The sequence below is a fragment of the Lobosporangium transversale genome (assembly GCF_002105155.1).
Source record: "Lobosporangium transversale strain NRRL 3116 chromosome Unknown BCR41scaffold_50, whole genome shotgun sequence".
NCBI lineage: Eukaryota > Fungi > Mortierellomycota > Mortierellomycetes > Mortierellales > Mortierellaceae > Lobosporangium > Lobosporangium transversale.
The window spans coordinates 226652-247251 of NW_019029028.1; the positions used below are offsets into that span (position 1 = coordinate 226652).

Here is a 20600-nt window from a genome sequence, read left to right on the forward strand (position 1 = left end):
AGAGAGACCCCTGTCACTTCAGTGACATTAGTCAACGAGGCAATCCAAACGCAATGCAAAACAAAACAAAGCGATGCAAGTTATTGATGCTAAATGAACCTCTTCCTTTTTCTTCTCTCTTATCCTCCTTCTTCCTGGCGACAAGTAGCCTTTATTCAGTGTTGAAGACTCTTTGTTTTCATCCAAAAGCTCCGGATATCAGCAAAAAAAAATGTCCAGAACACGTCGCGACTTGATGCACAATAGCACGGTAGGTACAATTTACTGTGCACCATCTGCATAAAATGATGGGATAATGTTTCCGACTAATAAATCAATATATTATGGCCAAAGTGACATCGTTTTCCAAGACTCAACAGCAGGAAGTACCAACAGCTGCATTTAGGTTGACCATTCTGCGCTGACATGTTGTGCCACCGTGCGGAACAACCAGTTGTGCAACTGTCAGACAGGAGAGATGACCAGAATTGCCATTTTCGACAATTCCACATATACTTTTGGTGATGTAAACACACCCTCTTTTTTTTTTTTCATTCTTCGGCCTATACTTTTGCCATTTGCCATTTGCCATTTAACATTTATCAATCCATTCATTACTTTATCCTATCTTCTTTTGGGATCATGTGCCCTTTCCTGCACCATTCTTCTACGGGTCAAAACACCTTCCACATTTGTTGGACGCGATTCTTCTCATTTTCTTAATGGAGACTCAATATACATCTCGCTCCAGAATGATTTTTTTTATTTTTTATTTTTTATTTTTTGCAGTGATTGTCTGCGCATTGCGCTGATATCGCAAATCCTCAGTCAAAGAGGAAGCGAGGAGATTATTCTCTCTCCTTTTTTTATTAGTAGATCAACATCAGAATAAATATTTGCTTGTTTAATAGAATGACAGGGTTATGAAGAAAAAAAAATTTTTTTTCTGAGTTAATGAATTATCGGCCTCCGTAATTCCGAAAGGACATTTATTGGCCAAAAAAAACTTTTTTGGAAATTCATATGTCTATTCTATCTGTGTATTTTTGTCCATGTTTGTCCATGTTTGTCCATGAGGACATTAAACAGTTTTTTCTTTTTTTTTTTTTTTTTTTTTTTTTTTAGGTCTTTACTCTCTTCACCCTCCGTCTCTCTTTTTTTTATCCTTCTCTTTGTCTCCCTTCTTACTCCTTTCCTTGCATTCATTCAGCAGCCAGCTTACCCATCCTCCCTCCAGTCTTGTAAATTTCATCTCTCTGTCTCTTTCTCTGTATTACAATATCTTTTGATCCAACAGGTGAGAACTTACTTTGCGCACCATTGCTTCTTCTGCTTCGCCCTTTCCAGTAGCCAAGGCGCACCAGCAAATAGAAGCGTCTCTTCTTCCTTCCCTATTTTTACCATCTGTCCATTTTTACTCTTTCACTCTCATTCGAACCTGTCGATCTATGCATCCTACCTCGATTGTCTCTATTCACACGGCCCATCTGTTTATTTGCATGTGCTCGGATCTGAATATCAGCTAACGCGTTCTGTTTACTTGTTTACTACTTTACTACCTACCAACATCCTTTGTAAACACTCTCACCAACAAACTTGATCTTTTGATACCGTCTAAGGCTTCTACTTCATAATACAATCCATAAACAGCACAAGCATCATTTTCAAACTCCTTACACATAGCGATTTCTCACATTCCAATCGTCTCTCACTCTCTGCTCTGCTATAATTATCAAACTGCTTTCTCTTCGGTCATACTTTATTCAAATAGTTCTGCTCTCCGCCCACTGTTTCATCCTCTTCTACGCGATCATTCACCATATTTGCCCATTTTCGCTTAATACGCTTCGCTACCATAGCCAATTGGCTGCCGCTGCCGCAAGCGCCGCATCATGACGACGCTAGTTGTTTCTGACCAGAGACAGTTACAAACTGTTCCCACTTCTGTCTCTGTCTCTTCTTCTTCTCCGGAACATTCTTCATCCAAGCAAGCAACTACACGGCAGACACAGACTGTAGCTTCAGCGTACATGCCAACGGCTATTATTCCGACCACACCCCATACTCCCATCGACTCAACAGGCTTGGTCGACTCCTCTGCCTCTTCTTCTCCAACATCTTCCTCCTCTTCCTCCTCTTCCTCATTTTCATCCTCCATCGGTTCAGAACTTCCAAACACTGTGACTCTCAGCTTTTGTTCGCAGTTCTTTCATAATCAAAAACAGTCTCTACACAAGTATCTGTTAAAATTCTATGGATATCTAGGCCAGTATGTCGAAAACAATCCTACTGTCCTTCTTGTCCTCCGGTACGCAATCGCCTCCATCCACGCCTTCATCGTCTATCTCTTATCTGTCATCCTCTCACTAGCCCAACTAATTGTGATCACTGCTACAATTGAGAACCTGGGCTGGATTCAGACCTACAGGCCCTTCATGCGTGAATGGGATAAATACTTTCCAGGATTCGTGTTTCCTGCTCTGGATATCGAATCTGAAAGCGAAGACGATCCTCCTGAAGGGTCAGTGAATAACCCCATTATTCACAAAGACGCGCGATACTGGGCCTCGAAACGCAAGTTGAAGGAGTGTAATGATCATGTTGATAATAGTTACCATTTTGAAGAATCAAAGAAACGGATGACTATCAAGCAATCAATGAATTCGACACTTCGCCGACGACCTGCCAAATTTCAGCAAGGGATTCCTTCACTCTGGACTGCAGAAGAAGCTGAAACATCCAATGGCATAGAAGTGGAGAGCGACCACACAAAAGGACAAGATCAAAGTCCGAAATCTGAGGATACTGAAAGCCATCTTAGTGGAATCAGCTATGCCACAACCAGGACATCTTCAGGACATCTGAAACCTAAGCACGTCACCTTTAACGAGGAGGTCTTGATTTTTGATCGCAAGCAACCAAACCAATCCTTTGCTAAAGCTGCGTCGCCAATGGCACCAGTCGATCGTCATGATGGCTCTACAACCCATATCTCCAGGACTCTACCAGCTACTGAGGCGCATGTTACACGCACAGGACTAGTCAAAGATATGGATCCATTTATAACCTCAATATCCGCAAAACCAACTCCTGTGTCCCTCGACACTATGGCCCAGGACGAAGCAGAATACCAGCGTAGGACTGCATCTGAAGATACCAACGACTCGGGTAACACATCCCCAACCTTCCAGCCAGATATCGAACATACTTCAACCTCGCTCGCCCCATCAATTATCTCGCCAATCAGCTCCGACTCTCCCTATCCTTCATATGCCACACTTGCTAGCCGTGTTGTCTCGAGTGCGACCGGGGACATAACTAACTTGAGGCGTGCAAGCTCCGTTCCCCTCAAGATCGGATCTTTCTTTCACCGCCACAACCATCAGAATGGGTCTCAAAAGAATACATCACGACGTACCGCGACATCCCTAGAGTCAGATGCAATGGCTCGAAACTCGAACATGCCAGTATCTCAGCTATTGCAACCAAATAATCAATCCAACGGGCCTGATGTGCTTTCGGTTGAGACAGCAGAATCCCAACGAGAAGCCCTGCCTCCCAGGTCTCGACCTAAGCGCTCATTCTCTCTCGGATTGAGTCGACATCCTCATCTAAGCAAGCAAAGTAATACCGCAGGAATGGGAGGCAGCAGTAATGACAAGCACAATAACTTTATGTATCGGATAGCTCACCCTCAGCGTTACAAGCGGGAGATGGAGCAACATCTGTCACAGCAGGAGAAACAACGGCTCTTGACTTTGGCGCAGCTTCAGCACAGAGAGGTTTTGGAAGGCGGAAACGCAGCGACCAGCTCAGAAGCTCCAATAGGCACGAGAACTGAGGATGCTGTATTGTGTGGCAATGTATGCTATTATGCGACTTCGGCAGAATATGTCGAAGGAATTGGTGCACCAAACTCTGTGATCTCAACCTCGGTAGGCATAGCATTTCCAAAGAAGCTTCAGCCCAAAAAGGGAAGGGGTAAAACCATATCCCTACGTCCTATTAATGTCTCTGGCCGCAGTCTTGCAACTAAAGATGCCCGGTATAGCTACAAGCCTCTGTTTAGACCAGACGATACGTCGCAGTCCATATCTTCCTTGATTCAGCCATCCAAAGAGGTATCTACTGTTGCATCAACGAATGGAACCGAAAGGGTAGATGGCTGTGCCAAGATACCTGACCTCTCCTCCTCATCTACCGCAAACACTCACCGTCCCTCGCCTCTTATCCGGACAATCTCCATCAATTCCCGCAGTTATACCAACTTTACGACCTTTAGCTTCCCCACACCCCCTCCGGCGCAGCAACTAGCTATAAAGACTCCCACCAGTTTAGCTCTATGTCCTATGATCACTAGTCAAGGCTCTGCGATCGAGCACACAACATTCGCAGCATTTGGGTTTCCATCTCCTAGCCCGTCTCCCATCAATTCTGCACCAGCTTCACCTCGCCACTCCATTAGTTCAATGCCATTGGACATTTCTAATCGGATTCAGGCTAGAAGTGGATTTTATAGCGGTGATACGCGACAGGATCTGAATATGAATGACAATACACTGTACTTGCATAGTCAGGACCTGGACCAATACGATGGTGATCCTATCCAGCCGCAGCTCCAGGAAGGATCCCAGAAGAAGTATCTCAACGATGCTCTGAGAGACATGAATTTCATTGAAGAATCTTTGCCGCAGACTTGGGTCGATGCTGGTAATAAGTATGCAGATGTTACCACGACTGATTTGGGCAGCCAAAATATGCAGTTGTCAAAAGACCATAATGGAAACACAGCCGAGAAACATCACCACATCTTGAGCTTCTTGCAAAAGTTGAGCATCAAGAAGATGAAGAAAAGGCGTTAGCTGTCATACAGCCAAGCGAACTTTTCTCGGGATCCTTGTACATATATTTCCTCAACTCGTATTTATCTGTTCTGTATTTATTCCCTCTTCAATAGATTAGGTTTATTTTTTCTTTCTTTTTTTTTTTTTTTTTTTTTTTTTTTTAGGATAGTAAGAATAGAATTATTAGAACAAGCAATCGCAATTGCTTTCAGCAAGATGCTGGACATCTGACGCGAAGGATATCCATTCGTGCATAAAAAAAAAACTCATTTCCATACTTATCCACTTTTTTGGGGGAACAATAAATTAAAGGTAGTATTTAGTCCAATGATTTTCACTCGTGCATTTTTTTCAGCAGTGCATCAAAGCCCATATTTTTTTTTTTTTTTTTTTTTTTTTTTTTTTTTCGCCAGTGGCCTTGGCTGCTATCTACAAGTGGTAGTATGGTGTAGCCTGATATAGAAATATCCTAGTGCGTGCTTGGTTCACCGTGTCAGAAACCACCAACAGTGAGAATTTTCAGGGCAGTAGTGCACCACACCGAGAAAAGCCTTACATTGTGATGCAAGAATCACTGATGAAAAATCGGTGGACCATTGCACACTTGGTAGAAGCTCCATGTTTTTCAAACCCAATATTCTTTTCAGGAGCCTACAGGGGTGGATTATTTACAAAAGAAAGAGTTGGTTTAAGAGCAACTCAAAAAGTAGATCCATTATAGAAAGTCAAGGACCCTGCTATGGACATGTCAAGGGTACAAGAGAGGAAGCCTTGCGGGATTATCACCGAGCCTGGGACAATGACCAGCTTCTTACTCCATGTTTGGATCGTGTTGCTGCCACATACATAAAACAGTGGCAAAGTAAACCCGATGAAACGTGTTTAATAAACATTGTGGCTTGGCCTATTTACAGTTATAAAAAAAATTTCTCGTTTCTCTAAGCTTCTCTCTTTTTCTTCCTTCACCTTCTTCCCATTGTTTCTTTCCACCATGTCTGTCGGTGTAAGTTTTCTTTATCACTCGCTTGCCTATCTTTTTTTTTTTTTTTTTTTTTTTTATTTTTTTTATTTTTATTTTTTTATTTATATCATTTAATTTTATTATTATTATTTTTTGGTCTGCTGCGTTTGTTTTAATGACCCTGTCGTATTGATCAGACGATTCTTTGGATATGGATATTAAACATAATCTACATATAGACTATCTACTCCTATCCCCAGAACCCCCGCGTCTTCAAGGCCCTTGTTGTTGCCAAGTACAACGGCCTTGAGGTCAAGGTTGATGACTCATTCGAAATGGGCAAGACCAACACGACCGCTGAGTGGATCGCCAAGTTCGGTGCTTCTCAGGTAAGAACTTGAAGAGTTGTAACCAAAAAAAAAAAAATAAAAAATAAAAAAGCTTTTTCGCACGCTTGAATATGAAAATACGCACGGACAAGAAAAATTTTGTTGACGATCAATGGCGCTATTTGTGGATATCTATAGATCCCTGCTTTCGAGGGTACTGATGGCACCATCATCATCGAGTCCGGTGCTATTGCTTACTATCGTACGTATCTATGTATATCGAAAAACCCCTGTTGTCCGCCTCAACAACATCACCAAATCAGCTAATGCAATGTGGGAAGGCAGCGAGCAAAATGATGAACTTGTTTTTTAATCAGTTATCCCTGACTTAATCATCTGTGTCGAGAACTTGATTTCTGAAAAAAATTGCTTGCATTCCCCCATTCTCAACATAAAATAATTCCCTTCAGCCCCCAAAAGTCTTCAGCCTCCATGATTCTTGAGTCATAATGTATCTTGCTCTTTCACAGAGTCCGCCTTTTGATTCAAATATCTAATCGTCTATGTCTCCTATTTTATATGTCATTCTCAATTGAACAGTCGCCCACTTGAAGTCCGATTCCACTTTGATTGGCCGCTCCAACACCGAAGAGACCTACATCCAGCAATGGGTTCAGTTTGTCGACTGCCAGATTGTCCCTAGCCTCAGTGGTTGGTTGTACCCTATCTTGGGCTACAGCACCTACAACAAGGTCTTCGAAACTCAGGTAATTGAGAGGCTCCAACACCATCTCAAGACCCTTGAGCGTCACTTGACCAAGAAGACCTACTTGGTTGGCGAGCGTGTCACTCTTGCCGATATCGCGGGTGCTACCGGTCTCTACCACGGATACAAGCTCCTCTTTGACGCCGAGTTCCGTAAGAGCTTCCCTGCTGTCACTCGTTGGTTCACCACCATTGTCAACCAGAGCAACTTCAAGGCTGTTGCTGGTGACTTTGTCTTCTGCGAGAATGCCCTCAAGTACACTGCACCCAAGAAGGAGAGCACCAAAGAGAAGAAGCCCAAGGAGGAGAAGCCCAAGGAGGCCCCCAAGCCCAAGGCTAAGGAACCCGAGCCAGAGGAGGAGGTCCAAGAGGCCCCCAAGCCAAAGTCCAAGTTGGACCTCTTGCCCCCTGCTAAGATGCCTTTGGATGAGTGGAAGCGCCAATACTCTAACAATGACACTCCTGTTGCCATGAAGTGGCTCTGGGAGAATATTGACCTCACCACTGACTACTCGATCTGGAAGGTCGACTACAAGTACAACGATGAGCTCACCAAGTTGTACATGTCCAACAACTTGGCTGGTGGTTTGATGAACCGTCTCGAGCGTGCTCGCAAGTACGCTTTTGGCTGCTTGGTCGTTGCTGGCGAGGACAATGCTAACATCATCACTGGTTACTTCATTGTTCGTGGCAATGCCGAGGAGATGATTGAGGAGATCACCGATGCTGCTGACTATGAGTCCTACACTTGGATCAAGGTCAACGTTGATGAGGAGGAGAAGAAGAAGATCGACCAGGTCTTTGCCTGGGAAGGTTCCGTCGATGGCAAGCCCATCCAGGACGGAAAGGTCTTCAAGTAAACACCTTTTGTATTATATCGTCAATGCATTGACTGATCAAACCACAAACCAAAATAAAAAGGAGAATAAAAATCCCCACGATGTACAGTACATTATTATTAACAAAAGTGTCCCTTTTGTCTCATACTTTTTATCCATTCTCATTGACCTTGACATTGCGTGCATTTGCATGGTAAAGATGTAAATATGGTTGTCAGTCTGTGCAGAATTCTCATAAACACCCCTGGATTCGATTAACACTTTTTTTTATTTTTACCGCTTGTCCCGTATGCACAGATCAGCATGCTTTCCTTTTACCCCCTTTTTCTTTTCAGTTCAATAATGTTCCTTTAACTTGTAAACGGGACACCAGGCGCATGGTCAACTTTTTTTTTTTTTTTTTTTTTTTTTTTACCACACAAAAAGCCGCTTGTTGTTCCTTTTTACTTATTCCTCTTCCGTCTCCACTCCACTCCATTTTTGACAACTTGTTTTCCTTATTTCACTGTTCCAGACAACTTTTATTAAATTGCATTCCTGACAAACGAAACAATGACCGTTGAAGACAGTGACATGCAAAAGCTGTGGAGGCTTACAAACGAACTCACTGCTCAGCTGGTGTTCAACAGGAACGCTTCGTTGGAACTTAAGCAGCAGCTTGCTGATCTTCAGGGAAAGGCCACAGGCTTTACACCCTTACTCGCCAGTCCATATTATGGTGATTCACATTGTACGCTTCTTTCTTGGCTTTGGGAAGATGAATGTCTTTTTTCTCTTGGCAATATTGCATACCAATATAAATGAACCAGCTAGACCTCAACCCAGGATCATGCATTCTTTTTTGTTTTATTTCCTGACATATGTGAACATATGCTTATGAGCAGACCACAGCGATTTTAAGCTCAGGGTAGAGAACGAGCGTTTAAGGGAGGAGAATTCGCAGTTGCAGGAGCAATTGCGGGAGTATGAGCGTTGGATGGAATACATCATGGGTAAATTTCGACTTCAGAACGTAAGAAGCTAAAAAAAAAAAAAAAAAAAAAAAAAAAATGCTTGTGATCATTGATAATATCAAGTAAAAGGAATGAGACAAATTTTTGACCACAAGTGGTTTGTTTTTATTGCTGTTGTTCAGTTCGCAATGGCTCAAAGTAGGAAAGAATCAATGCATGAGGCATATAAAATGGCAGAACAAGGAGGTGAAGCAGCAATGCGACTTCAGGAAGAGAATGTCATGTTGCAATCACGACTATCTGATCTGGGGGCAGCAGCACGAAAGGCAATTCATGAAGAATACTATGCTACAGAATCACTGATTGAATCACTAGAGGCTGAAAACCAATGCCTGCGTGAAATGTTGGGCGTGGCAGAAGGGGACATGGGGGCTGTTCAAGAACGACTGGACTTTTATCGACGATCGAGACAATTTTTTGTTGATGAAGATGATGAAGATATGAGATCTCGTCATGGCAGAAACCGCGTCTCTTTCCCAAGTACGGGTACAGGATCCTATCCAGGATCTAGTGGAAGTGAGGAGGAAGAGCCACTTCGACCAACTGATATGCAACAGCAGCATCAACAGCGACAACAGCAGCATCAGCCTTTGTCACCTACGCCAAGCCATGGAAGCCAAGAGCAAGGGTTTACATTTAAAAAGCCTTTCCCCTTGTCTGTACAGACAAGCGGGATGCGTTCTCCTACAACAGCTTCATCTGCCGGCTCTCCTCGGTCAATGTCTGCACTATCATCTTCAACTGCATCGCCAATATCATCTCCATGGTCTGCGTCGACTAGTGGATCAAACTCGACATTAACTTCACCAGCATTATTGGATTCAGCGGAACAATTCAAATCGATATCTCCGCCTCTAGACGACACAAAGAGTTTAACAAATGAACAAAAGCAAAAGTTTCACCGCGGCAAGATCACCATCAATACCAAATTAGGGTCACCTATGGCTAGTAGGAAGGATTGAGGTTAGATTAGATATTACCAAAAAGAAGAAATTAAAATGTTGAAATTAATTCGTTTTGTAATAGGACGTCATTCTTTTTTTTTTTTTTTTTTTTTTTTTTTTTTGACATGTCAATTTCAATGCCTCCTCTTTCTCTCTTCTCTCCTTTTTTTTTTTTTTTTTTTCAAAATTCTCAGCCTAATTCTTTGTCACTTCACCCTATCTACTTCTCACAAGTCATTGTTCAACGTCGCTTTTGTCATGACTCAGAAACCAGTCTTGGCTATCCAACACAAAGTCTCTCTCTCTGTTGGAGGCATTGTTCGGTATCGTATCAAAGTCAACCCATCACAGATCAACAATATTGACACTCTCCAATTCCGAATCCGTAATTGTTCGCCTATCTATCGCAATCTCACACCAGCATCAGGACCTTGGAAGATATCAGTGGCTCTTATTCGAAATCCAGACAAGACTCCAGTTGTTCCTGAGCTAGTGCCTTCCATCGGTTGTGCAAAAGACTGTCGACTAGACGCAAAAATAGCGAATGAGTATCATAATAATGACGAAACTCATGAAAACGATCCGGGTGAGAACGAATGGGAACTTGAGGTCCTGTCAGAGATGGTCCTACAGCCCAATTGGATCAATATCACAGTTGAACTATATGCAGTCCCACAAAAGGGCGTTTCCTTAGACTTGATAGCCAGTAACAACGACGATACCAACAGCAATGTTGTCTCTTCCAATTCAAATTCATCCGTTGATGATGAAGGAACAGCCGATACAGCAGACACTAAGACGGGGCCTCAAGTACTTCTTCCTCATCTTGTGTCATGTGACTACAAGGATACTAATGAGATCTGTGGCCCCACCTTCCCAAAGCAAGCCCATCATGAAAACATAGGAGAATCCAAAGAACAAAATGAGGAGGAAGTAAACGGATATCACCTAGTCGTCCTCACTCATGGCATCCATGGAAGCTGGCTAGATTTGCTCTATATGAAAGAGCAAATCGATGCCTATAATGCACATCATGGTAAAACCGTAACCTTCCTTTCAGATACGAATCATGGTGGAACAGAGGAGGGGATTCAGAGCGCGGGTCAACGCGTTGCGCTGGATATCTTAGAATTCACAGGATACAATGAAACTGAGCAAGGGAAGGAGCTCTGCAAATCACTCTCGGCTGTAGCAAGCAAAAAATCTCTGTCCAAGTCTGAGGAAAACACAACAACATTAAAGAAAAAAAGCCGGAATACAAAATACTCTGTGTTCCCTCGTGGCATTTCCAAAATCTCGATCATCGGTCATTCTCTGGGTGGATTGGTAAACATCTACATGCTCGGGTATATTGAAGATGTGACTAAGGGAGTCTTCTTCAATACCATTCAGCCGGTCCATTTCATCACTCTTGCGACACCACTTCTTGGTATTGGATTCGAACACCCCTGGGTTCTTGGGCTTGCGCTATCTATGGGATGTATTGGGCAGACTGGCAAAGATTTAACGCTCGAGGACCGATCTTCAAAACTCAAGCGGTCGTCATCCACTTTTTCATTGAATTCATTACCGTCATCAAAACGCCATAGTTTTCAGAAGAAAGAGCCAGCGGCAGCAGCGCATGCCGCGGGCTCGGATGGTGCAAATAATGACATCACGGCAGAGCATCCACCCGAATGTGCTCTCGATCATGACCCTGAGCCTTTGTTATTGGCTATGGCTCGACCTGGTTCTGTTTCCAATAGGATATTGAAACAGTTTTCGGACCGGACGTCGTACGCCAACATTGAGAACGATATGGCAGTCAGGTTTAAGACCTCGACCATGATGGGGATCCCCAAATTTGATGTAGACCATTTCTTTTCATCCGAAGGTGCTGCTACGCAGCCCAAGAGAAGTCTATACCACAATGTATTGACTAGCACTCTCGCATTGCTGTTTCCACCTGTCCCTAAAAAGGCCAAATTCTTAAGTATAGCAGATGCGCCTTCACCAATTGTGATTGTCAGTCATGTGGAAGCAGAGCCAGGTGCAGCCGCAGATGTTGCCAAGAAGATCGATGAGGCAAGTGCTGAGGCCGCAGCGGCAGAGGCGGCGGATAAAAGCGTTCATGAAGGAGGAATAATGGATAGAAATATAATGAAGGAATCTCAATCAGCAGATTCATTAATAACTGATGAAAGCTTAGAGTCCGTGCCGTCTCTACCATCGTCGTCGCAATTGTCGTCATCGTCGTCAGCAGCAACGATCCCCAAGTCAAGAATGGATCTAGCTCACTTGGTAGCAGAAGGGTACCATGCTGAGATGGATTGGACCAAAATTGGAGTATATATCGAGCACGAGGCACATGTACAAATCATTGTTAGACGCAAGTGGTATAACCTGGATGGATGGAAGTGTGTACAAGATTTGGTGGAGCGTTTTGACTTTACATAAACCATACTAGTCCTTGATATCTGAATCAGTTTCTTTTTAATATCTTCCTTTTACATACCATGTCTGATTTGGAATTGAAATGAAGTGCTAAATGGCACTAAGGTATCAAGTTTTTTTTTTTTTTTTTTTTTTTTTTTTTGAAGTGAATATTTTGACTCCTGTTTTACATCTTTCTACATGTATAAACCATCTTTTGCAATGGCTTCCACAATCCTGACCTCGGATTCTTTGAAACATGCATACATGCGGCGCTGAAGTGGCCTAGAGGAGAAATAGTTTGGGGAGGCTTTGGACGAGGCTGTTGTTTCAGTGGCATCAGGGTCAAACGCCTCCAGTACAAACTCACGCGACGTTGGCTTCGGGAATGATGATTGTAGTGAGCCTAGGAGATGGGAATCGATAGATTAGTTTCGAGTTCACAACTTTATTTTTTTTTTCTTTGAACTCTTTTTTTTTTTTTTTTTTTTTACCTCCGATTGAGAATAAGTCATAGACACATTCACGCTCTTGTCCATCTTCAACGACCGCTTCTTGGTTCTCCAAAATTTTCTCTACCAAACCGTATTGCTCCGGGAACTAAAAAAAAAAAAAAAAAAAAAAAAAAAGAGACACATTATGTTGGACGTTGTATTCCATTCTAAGGACCAAAACTTTTTTTTTTTTTTTTTTGTTATACCTTTCGAACAAGGGCTATGGCTCGGCTCATCAAGAGCTCAGTTTCTCGGAACCTTTCAAGGATCGATCTTAGGTTCAGGTCTTCATTTCCACCAGCGAGCTCATCCCATGAGAACTCTGTCAAGTCCTTGGCCAGCTCCTTCAGATCTTGCGCTATCTGACGAATGTGTAAAGCGATTGGATGTGATACCAAGATATCATATGCAATAAGGCACATTGTCGGGAGAAGTCTACATCGTAATTTGTGAGATGAAAGCAAAAGTCAAGTTAAAATAAAATAAAACAGAAAAATGTCTAGACTAACTGGTTGGCGACACTTACTGCTTAAAAAGTTGGTCAGGCGTGATATTGTCCAGGTAAAAAAGCACTTTCGCGGCCTCCTGATTATGATTGAACAGTGGTGTTTGACGGCTAACCGGGATTCGCTTGGAATGCTAGATTGTGGCCCACAACAGCAAGAACAACAATAAGTATGGCACACCCTTCAATATCACATCCATACAAAGCATAAAAAAAAAATAAGTTATTCAGACAAACGTACCGCCCATAATTCCTGCCAGTAGTTGCCAGCATCTGCCATGCGGGCGCTTATCTCACCCTTATCTTCGACCCAATCCTTCGGTGAGTGCCAGCGGATGAAGTCGCCCAAAACACAGCCTGGGTTGGCTGCTTTAAACGCCTCCATATCTATAAAATTATGATACGTCAGTCATTGTTGATTCAAGTCAATCCTCTCCCTCTTTCTTCCATTTTATACATTTATTGAATGTGCCCAACCTGAGATTAGCTGCACCGATTGCATTTTAGCGCGCATTTTTGCACCATCAGAAGAAGATCCAAGTGTTTCAAAGAATTCCTCCTGTTGTTTTATCATATCCTCAGTCATATAGCCAAGTTCCTAACAAAAAAAAAAAAAAAAAAAAAAAAAAAAGAAAGGAAGGAAAGCATATTGTTCAAAAAACTTATATCTCTCTTTGAGTATAAAGTACACTCTAATACGCCATTCTTTTTTTTTTTTTTTTTTTTTTTTTACCTGAAGTTTAGGGATCAATAGTGGTGCACCAGTTTGCAATAGTTTTAAATCTTTTAGTGGCATCAGACCCCCTTCACTCTTTGATTCATCTGCTACCTCCCTCGGATCTGGTCCACCAACATCCACAGATGACTGATCTAAATCATTCACTAGAACCCCTGATTGAGAATCCGCGCTTGACGAATACTTTAGAGCCACATATGACTCTGTCATAGGAAGTGTTCGTCGCTGCATTTGCGATTCGTATGGGTCCAAAAGAGATTCAGTAGTGTCCTCTACGATAGGGTCATAAAAAACGTCTTCATCATCATCATCGTTATCGCTACTTTGCTGTCGACTGCTGCTTTGTCTGCGTCCAAGTGTTTCGAGCTTGGGTATTGGTACAGCTGCAGTAGGTGAGGACGGCTCAGTCTTTGATGTGAATTGAGATGTTGAGGGTCTAGTAGGAGATGATGTCGCCGATGATGATGGCGATATGGCACCATCTTGTTGATCACACTGCTGCTGTTGCTGTTGAGGGAAGGTTGCAGCTCCACGGTTTTTAACAGACTCCAAAAGACGCTTAGCTGTAGGCACCATGTCTGCTGAACGTGGGCGAGAGATATTTGAAAGGCCGTGCAGTAACCCTTGGATCTGAGCCGTTCGATTTTGTATTGGCTGCGCCCCAGGGACTGCATGCCGATGGCTGTTATCTTGAGATAACTCTACATCCTCCACCATCTGCTCTTTAGACTTTTTTTTCCGTCGCTTTAGTACCGGATGGATATGCCTAGGGGCCTCCTTCTCACATGTGATCTGCCTAGCAATACAACAGTTGAGCATCGACAACTTTTGATGAAGTAGATTGTACCGAAGATCGATCGCCACTGGCTTCCTCTCTTGGTTAGCATTATATTTGTGTGAGGATTTGTCGTCATCGGTGTAACCGTCGCCAAATATATCTACCATGGGGATCAGCTGACTGTTTTCCCATCGCGAATAGAATTGCTTCAGCAGCTCCGACCAAAGTACTTTTATGAACCCCATGGCTGATGTCGTATATGGGACCTCCGAGCTAGGTGAAACCACATCTAGAAGGTATTGAATCATTCTCCAAAGAAACGAGTTATAGGGCACTGTAGTGGCATGGCGGAATTGTAAACCAAGCTCAGACGCAGGTATAAGCCGTATGTTGTGGTTGTTGGCGCCTATCTCGGGATGTGATGAAGGTCGCTGAACAGTAGCAGCAGGAGTTGGTGATGGTGGCCCCTCGAAAAGTGTGTCAACAATATTCTCAACTTCTACTGCATCAACCATGCTGATGGCTCCTTGGATCAACCGTGCGCCTTTGTGCAGTAGAGCTCCATAGGCCCGACCATCGCCTGCTTTGTGTTCGCTACGCTCACCACCTACAGCCTCGGAGCTCCAAGAAGAAATTACATCTTCCAAGATACCACTGAGGATACCATAGCTATCCTCTTTGAAGGTTGCCTGTAGAATCCAGATGTTTGCATGACCTGCATCCATATCTGCCATGTTACTGTTATCCAAATATACACTACATGGCATACTCGCTTTTACATCCCCCAAGGGAATAAAATTCAAATCAATTAGCCACAACTCGCGCTAATTCCATTTCCCTTTGATCTATTAGTGCTGATCGACTTCATCTATATAAACCTTACCAAACCTTGCAAAGAGTCGCATGGACCGTAGTGGATCTTGGATAGGTCCAAAAGGAATAACAGGAATTGGGAGAGTCGAAAGATTTCTGTCCTCAGTTTTAATTTCATCCATATTCATAGCTGCATCTGGTGCTTCCAATATCGGTTCGTCATTATCAGACGAAAATACTGTCTCATGGTTGGGGTTTGATGTACTCTTCGTCACATTTTTGTCGCCTGTGCCCTCCCTCCATCTTCTCCAATCCTCATCATGCCAATTCACAAGATCGTAGCAGAAAAGCGCTGATGTGTGGATTTGCTCTTTCAAACTACGACTGTACTTTCCTGAGGTAAAAGAAGCTGCAGGATTACAGTCCTCGATTCCCATCCTTTCCATAAAGAAGTCTAAAATCCCAGAAAGATGGGTATATTGGACAGGCGGATAAGGGACAAGGATAGTATTGAACCGGACCTCGACACCTTGTTCATAATTGTCATCTTCAAAACAACCTTCATCCCATTCCGTTCCCTCGTTTTCTGCTATTGAAGACGATAAATCCGGAGACGGATCTGGCGCTGATGGCTGTATTAAGGGTTGAATCATCAGTCCTGTAAAGGTCAGGTTCCAGGGCTGACCTGTGGGCACGAACACCGGCACACTGCATCCCGTGTTTTGAAAAGCAATTGCGAACGACGATAGTAAGAGCTTGGCGCTACTTAGGTCAATGACCATAGATGTTGATGAAGATGATGACATGGTTGATGCAAAGATATCAGAGATGGTAACTGGAGAGATGATGAGAATGTGTGTCAAAGATGTCCAGCGATGGAGACTATGATGTTGTACTCCTTCAAGAGAAATCGGCAAGAACTCCAGATCAATCCTTTCAACACCTGCGGCCACTCGGGCTTTAGCAGGATGGTAGTGATATGAAAGTGCATAGGTCGCGTCGTCTAGACTGAGCATCTCTCTGACCTGATATGATCTGTTATTATTATTATTATTGTTTGTGCTATCGCTACTACCACGATTGTTTCCTGCCTCGCCTGTATCATTGTCTGAATATTCATCGTCGCTTTTGTCAATGTTTGAAGTCGCGGCCATGGTCATGGCTGGCTGTTTCTTTACAGGCTCTGCTCCAACGGTCGCGTCAGAGGCTTCTGTAACAGCGAAAACGGCTGGGTCAAACACACCTAGTTTTCCGTTCACAAGACCCCAGGAACGTAAGCTGTCTTCAATCTGTGTGATGAAACGTTCCCATGGTCCTGAGGTCGTGTAATCGATAAACTCAAAATTGTCGAAATCGTCCATTTGGCAGGTCTGGTCGCGTTAAAATTAATGGTGATGCAATAACAGACACATGAAACAGAATAGAATAATGGAGGGAATGCCGATCGTGACGAACTAAGCCCATCTCTTCACCTTGAGTCGAGTCTATGACTGTTTGTCCCTCTCATCTTGTCCTACGATCTCTCGCTTCACGACCAACCCCCTCTCCCCCCTTTTTTTACGAGGATAACGTCTTCATCACTTGCTTCGTCCATCTACCATCATCCGCTTAGTCATTCAAGATGCAGCAAGACTATGGCCAAGAAGCAGCTGTGAAGATCTTGGTCCTTGGAGATTCTGGTGTAGTATGAAAACATTTGATTTCCTGTTCCTTTTCCTTTTAGTAGCCAAAATTGACGGATCTAATTGCTTCTGACTGCTCAAACTTTAGGGAAAGTCCAGCTTGGTCCATATGCTATGTCACAATGAGCCTTTACGGCCCGCAATACCCACAGTAGGTTGCAATATTGATGTCCGCCTTCATACTACCAGTACATCCACCACTGCAATGGCAGCAGCAGCTCGCTCCGGCTCCGGTATCTCATCCCTACTTTCCAGAAATACCGTCACCAGCAACAACGTCAATAACGACAACAATCAAAGTTCCGATTCCCCCTCTCATGCAAGAAATGAAACATTTATCGAGTTTTATGATGTCACTGGATCACCAGCAGTGCGCCACCCAAAGTCTAGGAGTATGTTTTACAATGCAGTTGTTTATCAAGGCCTGATCCTTGTTCATGATTTATGTAACAGGAGGAGTTATGATAACCTTTGGAAATGGATTGGCGATTTCTTGGAAGCCTCCCAGTCCGCACAATCGATGCTGTCTGGAGGTTTTCATGGAGGACTCTATGGTCAGCTGGATATCCCTTTACTTGTGGTTGGTACCAAAACGGATATGGCTTTGAGTCAACGCCAGCAACACCAACATCCACATGGCTCAGATCTGATCGAGAAATATGGCGGAGAAGTGATCTCAGTGTGCACCATCTCTCCTACTGAGTTCATGCCTAACTCGTCAACAACCATTGCGTTCGATATGTTTTTTGCGCGTGTTCTTGAACCTAGCGGTTCTGCATCTTCTAGATCAAGATCCAGAAACACTTCAAGCCATGGATCAACAGTGGTCTATCCTTCCGGTGCATCACCAATTTTCTCCCGTCCGTCAATAACACCATCAGCAACACCGATACCGAAATCACCATCACCGTCACTAGGATATGGTCGACAACCCTCGCGTCAGGACCGTACACTCTCAACTGACTCTAACAACAGCTCTTCAGCTATACCAATCATGGATTTCGCAACATTTACTGGTACAACAGCAACATCGACAACAGAGATAGCAGGAGAAAGAGAATCAACTATAAATCATAGAGCAATTGGTGTAGAAGGAGAACGCGCGAGAACTCCGGAGTTTCTGAGGAGCGATCATCTTGCATCGACGTCTACAAGTTCGCCAGGGTCATCAACAACACCAACTGGAAGTAGAAATGCCTTACGAGCACAATACGAAAGAAATCGCAATGTACTTAGTCAATACAGTAATATAGGTGTGCCTGTGTATACCGGGAGTAGAAGCCATACGCCTATGAACACTCGTTGATCGAATAAACAGTAAAATTCCAGGAAAAAACATTCATTACGGTCGTCTACAGATAATAGAGCATTCATAAACAAACCCGGTCTATACTTTATTTAAATGTTTAATACTTTAGATACAAAAATCTTTCTTTTGCTAGTCTACAGAGCAAGAGGGGCATCAATGTTTCGGACTCGGATGTTATTCTTCTTACAGGTCTCTTTGACTTCCTCCAGCGGTACTTCTCTCCGATGGAAAATACCTGCCGCTAACGCAGCCTCTACGCCAGTCTTTTGGAACACATCCACAAAATGTTGGGCTGCTCCTGCACCAGACGATGCAATTACAGGGATCCTGATGGCCTCCCTTACATCTTGGATTAACTTGAGATCATATCCTTGCTTCATACCATCTTGGTCCATCGAATTCAGCAGAATCTCTCCTGCTCCCAATGTCTGGCATGCCACCACCAACTGACGGACATCTAAATCACGACCCTCACGACCGCCTGAGACAGTGCATTGGTACCAACAGTACTTTTCGCCGTTGGGACCAGGTTGCTGAGCCTCGATAACATGATGAGTCGGAGCATCTGAAGGCGAGTTCACATATATCTTCTTGGGATCTACTGAAATCACTACTGCTTGCGACCCATATGCATGCGCAATCGTCTCAATTGCGCTGGTCCCGTCACCTCTACCTCCGAGTGCATAGAATTTCTCAGCTGCATAGACAGCATCTGATCCAATCGATACCTTATCGGCTCCGCTTCTGAAGTACTCGCCCGCAACTTCCAATGCTGGGTGCAACTTGCCATCAGGATCAACCACATCTTTGATACCACCACCAATCGTCAATGGGACAAAGACTGTCTCACTGGCACGACGCAGCACTTCCAGCATGGGTGTATCCATCAGTGGACAGTTTCTGAAAGACGTGATATTCAAGAACGTGATCTCATCTGCACCTTCCTCAAAATAACGACGTGCTAACTCTACGGGTTTTCCTAGGTTCCGAACATCACCTTTACCTGATTCGGATGATCCTTGTTCACGGACATCGTATTGGTCTCCCTTTGTCACAACCAGATCACCCTGATCGTTTGCACGGACATCCAGACAGGCAACAATACGCTTCGTGAACTCATCCTTCGAGGGTTCAGGGACATAGCTAGGCGCTAAAATAGACAAGGATCCTGGGACCAGAATCTGTGGTGCAGTCAATGCAGCCACGTCAGCCTCTACGCCTATAGCTGTTTCGCCACTCAAGAATGCCTTGAGCACATTGACGCCCGCAAATCCACTCTTCTCTGGGTGGAATTGTGTGCAAAACACATTACCTCTTCTGACAGATGAAATAAAGACCTGATCGCCATACTGCGTTGTTGTTAACGCCCATTCTTTCGCTTCTGGGCTGCCTTCATTGAAGGGGATTGCAAAAGAATGCACGAAGTAATAGGTACGTTTATATTCTAATCCACAGTTCTGAGCACGCTCAAGTCCTTGAATCGTCCGTGCAGTGTTCCATCCCATATGAGGTACAGCCTTTGTGGTTGAATCAAATAGTTGGACACGACCAGGGATGACCCCCAACCCAGGGACGGACGGACTTTCATCAGATCCTTCGAATAATGTCTGCATGCCCACGCAGATACCCATGAAGGGCTTATTCGAGGCAATGTATTGCTTCAATGGCTCAGCGTAGCCCTTGGTCACAAGTGATGTCATTGCGCTACCGAATGCACCAACGCCAGGGAAGATAAGTTTCTAATAGTCGAATAGATCAATAGAGAAAAGTTTAAATAAAGGGGGACCAGTAAAACAGCTTTTTTTTTTTTTTTTTTTTTTTTTGGTAGTAAGAACAAGAGCGTACGTCAGCTTTGAGGATATCAGAAGGATCTTTGACGAAGGTGATGTCGTAGCCAAGCTTCTTAACAGCATTGACCAAGCTCCGGACGTTTCCAGCACCGTAATCGAGAAGATATATTCCAGACATAATAAAGATGTATATGAATGTTTTTTTGTTGCACACAAAGGTCAAATTATCTATCCCTTGATTCAAAAGAAATGGAGTTGAATGAGAGGGCTCGATTGAACGTAAAGAGTCAATGAAGGAGAAGAGAAGCAATGCAAAAAAGAGGAAAACAGTAAAGTAAGAAGTGAGAAGTGAGAAGTGAGAAGTGAGAAGTGAGAAGTGAGAAGTAAATAAATTCACAAATATCCGA

General features: G+C 43.6%; 7 protein-coding genes across 7 annotated transcripts; 5 read left to right on the plus strand and 2 right to left on the minus strand.

Annotated features, from left to right (window-relative positions):
- Positions 1-1871: 1871 nt before the first annotated feature.
- On the plus strand, positions 1872-5544 carry BCR41DRAFT_374449 (hypothetical protein; the record flags this gene model as incomplete). The annotated part of the gene is made up of 2 exons (XM_022026871.1): positions 1872-4836; positions 5297-5544. 2 exons carry the CDS (start codon positions 1872-1874, stop codon positions 5542-5544), a joined length of 3213 nt encoding a protein of 1070 aa, XP_021877127.1.
- A 238-nt stretch (positions 5545-5782) lies between these two features.
- BCR41DRAFT_361780 (hypothetical protein) lies at positions 5783-7845 on the plus strand. The gene is made up of 4 exons (XM_022025606.1): positions 5783-5826; positions 6024-6173; positions 6312-6375; positions 6714-7845. Exons 1-4 carry the CDS (start codon positions 5815-5817, stop codon positions 7736-7738), a joined length of 1251 nt encoding a protein of 416 aa, XP_021877128.1. The 5' UTR covers positions 5783-5814; the 3' UTR covers positions 7739-7845.
- A 289-nt stretch (positions 7846-8134) lies between these two features.
- On the plus strand, positions 8135-9720 carry BCR41DRAFT_361782 (hypothetical protein). The gene is made up of 3 exons (XM_022025607.1): positions 8135-8447; positions 8602-8729; positions 8853-9720. Exons 1-3 carry the CDS (start codon positions 8270-8272, stop codon positions 9690-9692), a joined length of 1146 nt encoding a protein of 381 aa, XP_021877129.1. The 5' UTR covers positions 8135-8269; the 3' UTR covers positions 9693-9720.
- A 128-nt stretch (positions 9721-9848) lies between these two features.
- BCR41DRAFT_361785 (putative serine esterase-domain-containing protein) lies at positions 9849-12168 on the plus strand. The gene has a single exon (XM_022025608.1). It carries the CDS (start codon positions 9933-9935, stop codon positions 12108-12110), a length of 2178 nt encoding a protein of 725 aa, XP_021877130.1. The 5' UTR covers positions 9849-9932; the 3' UTR covers positions 12111-12168.
- Positions 12169-12252: 84 nt separating this feature from the next.
- BCR41DRAFT_389584 (Rab3 GTPase-activating protein catalytic subunit-domain-containing protein) lies at positions 12253-16773 on the minus strand (the record flags this gene model as incomplete). The annotated part of the gene is made up of 8 exons (XM_022028140.1): positions 12253-12492; positions 12581-12686; positions 12787-13015; positions 13107-13219; positions 13327-13472; positions 13563-13683; positions 13819-15371; positions 15483-16773. 8 exons carry the CDS (start codon positions 16771-16773, stop codon positions 12284-12286), a joined length of 3768 nt encoding a protein of 1255 aa, XP_021877131.1. The 3' UTR covers positions 12253-12283.
- Positions 16774-16807: 34 nt separating this feature from the next.
- On the plus strand, positions 16808-18423 carry BCR41DRAFT_425501 (P-loop containing nucleoside triphosphate hydrolase protein). Its single transcript, XM_022030592.1, has 2 exons — positions 16808-17096; positions 17183-18423. Exons 1-2 carry the CDS (start codon positions 17034-17036, stop codon positions 18398-18400), a joined length of 1281 nt encoding a protein of 426 aa, XP_021877132.1. The 5' UTR covers positions 16808-17033; the 3' UTR covers positions 18401-18423.
- Positions 18424-18476: 53 nt separating this feature from the next.
- Positions 18477-20563, minus strand: BCR41DRAFT_389586 (hypothetical protein). The gene is made up of 2 exons (XM_022028141.1): positions 20249-20563; positions 18477-20142 (listed from the first exon to the last, which is right to left on the minus strand). The coding sequence occupies exons 1-2, from the start codon at positions 20369-20371 to the stop codon at positions 18538-18540; spliced, it is 1728 nt and encodes a 575-aa protein (XP_021877133.1). The 5' UTR covers positions 20372-20563; the 3' UTR covers positions 18477-18537.
- Between the last annotated feature and the right edge of the window lie 37 nt (positions 20564-20600).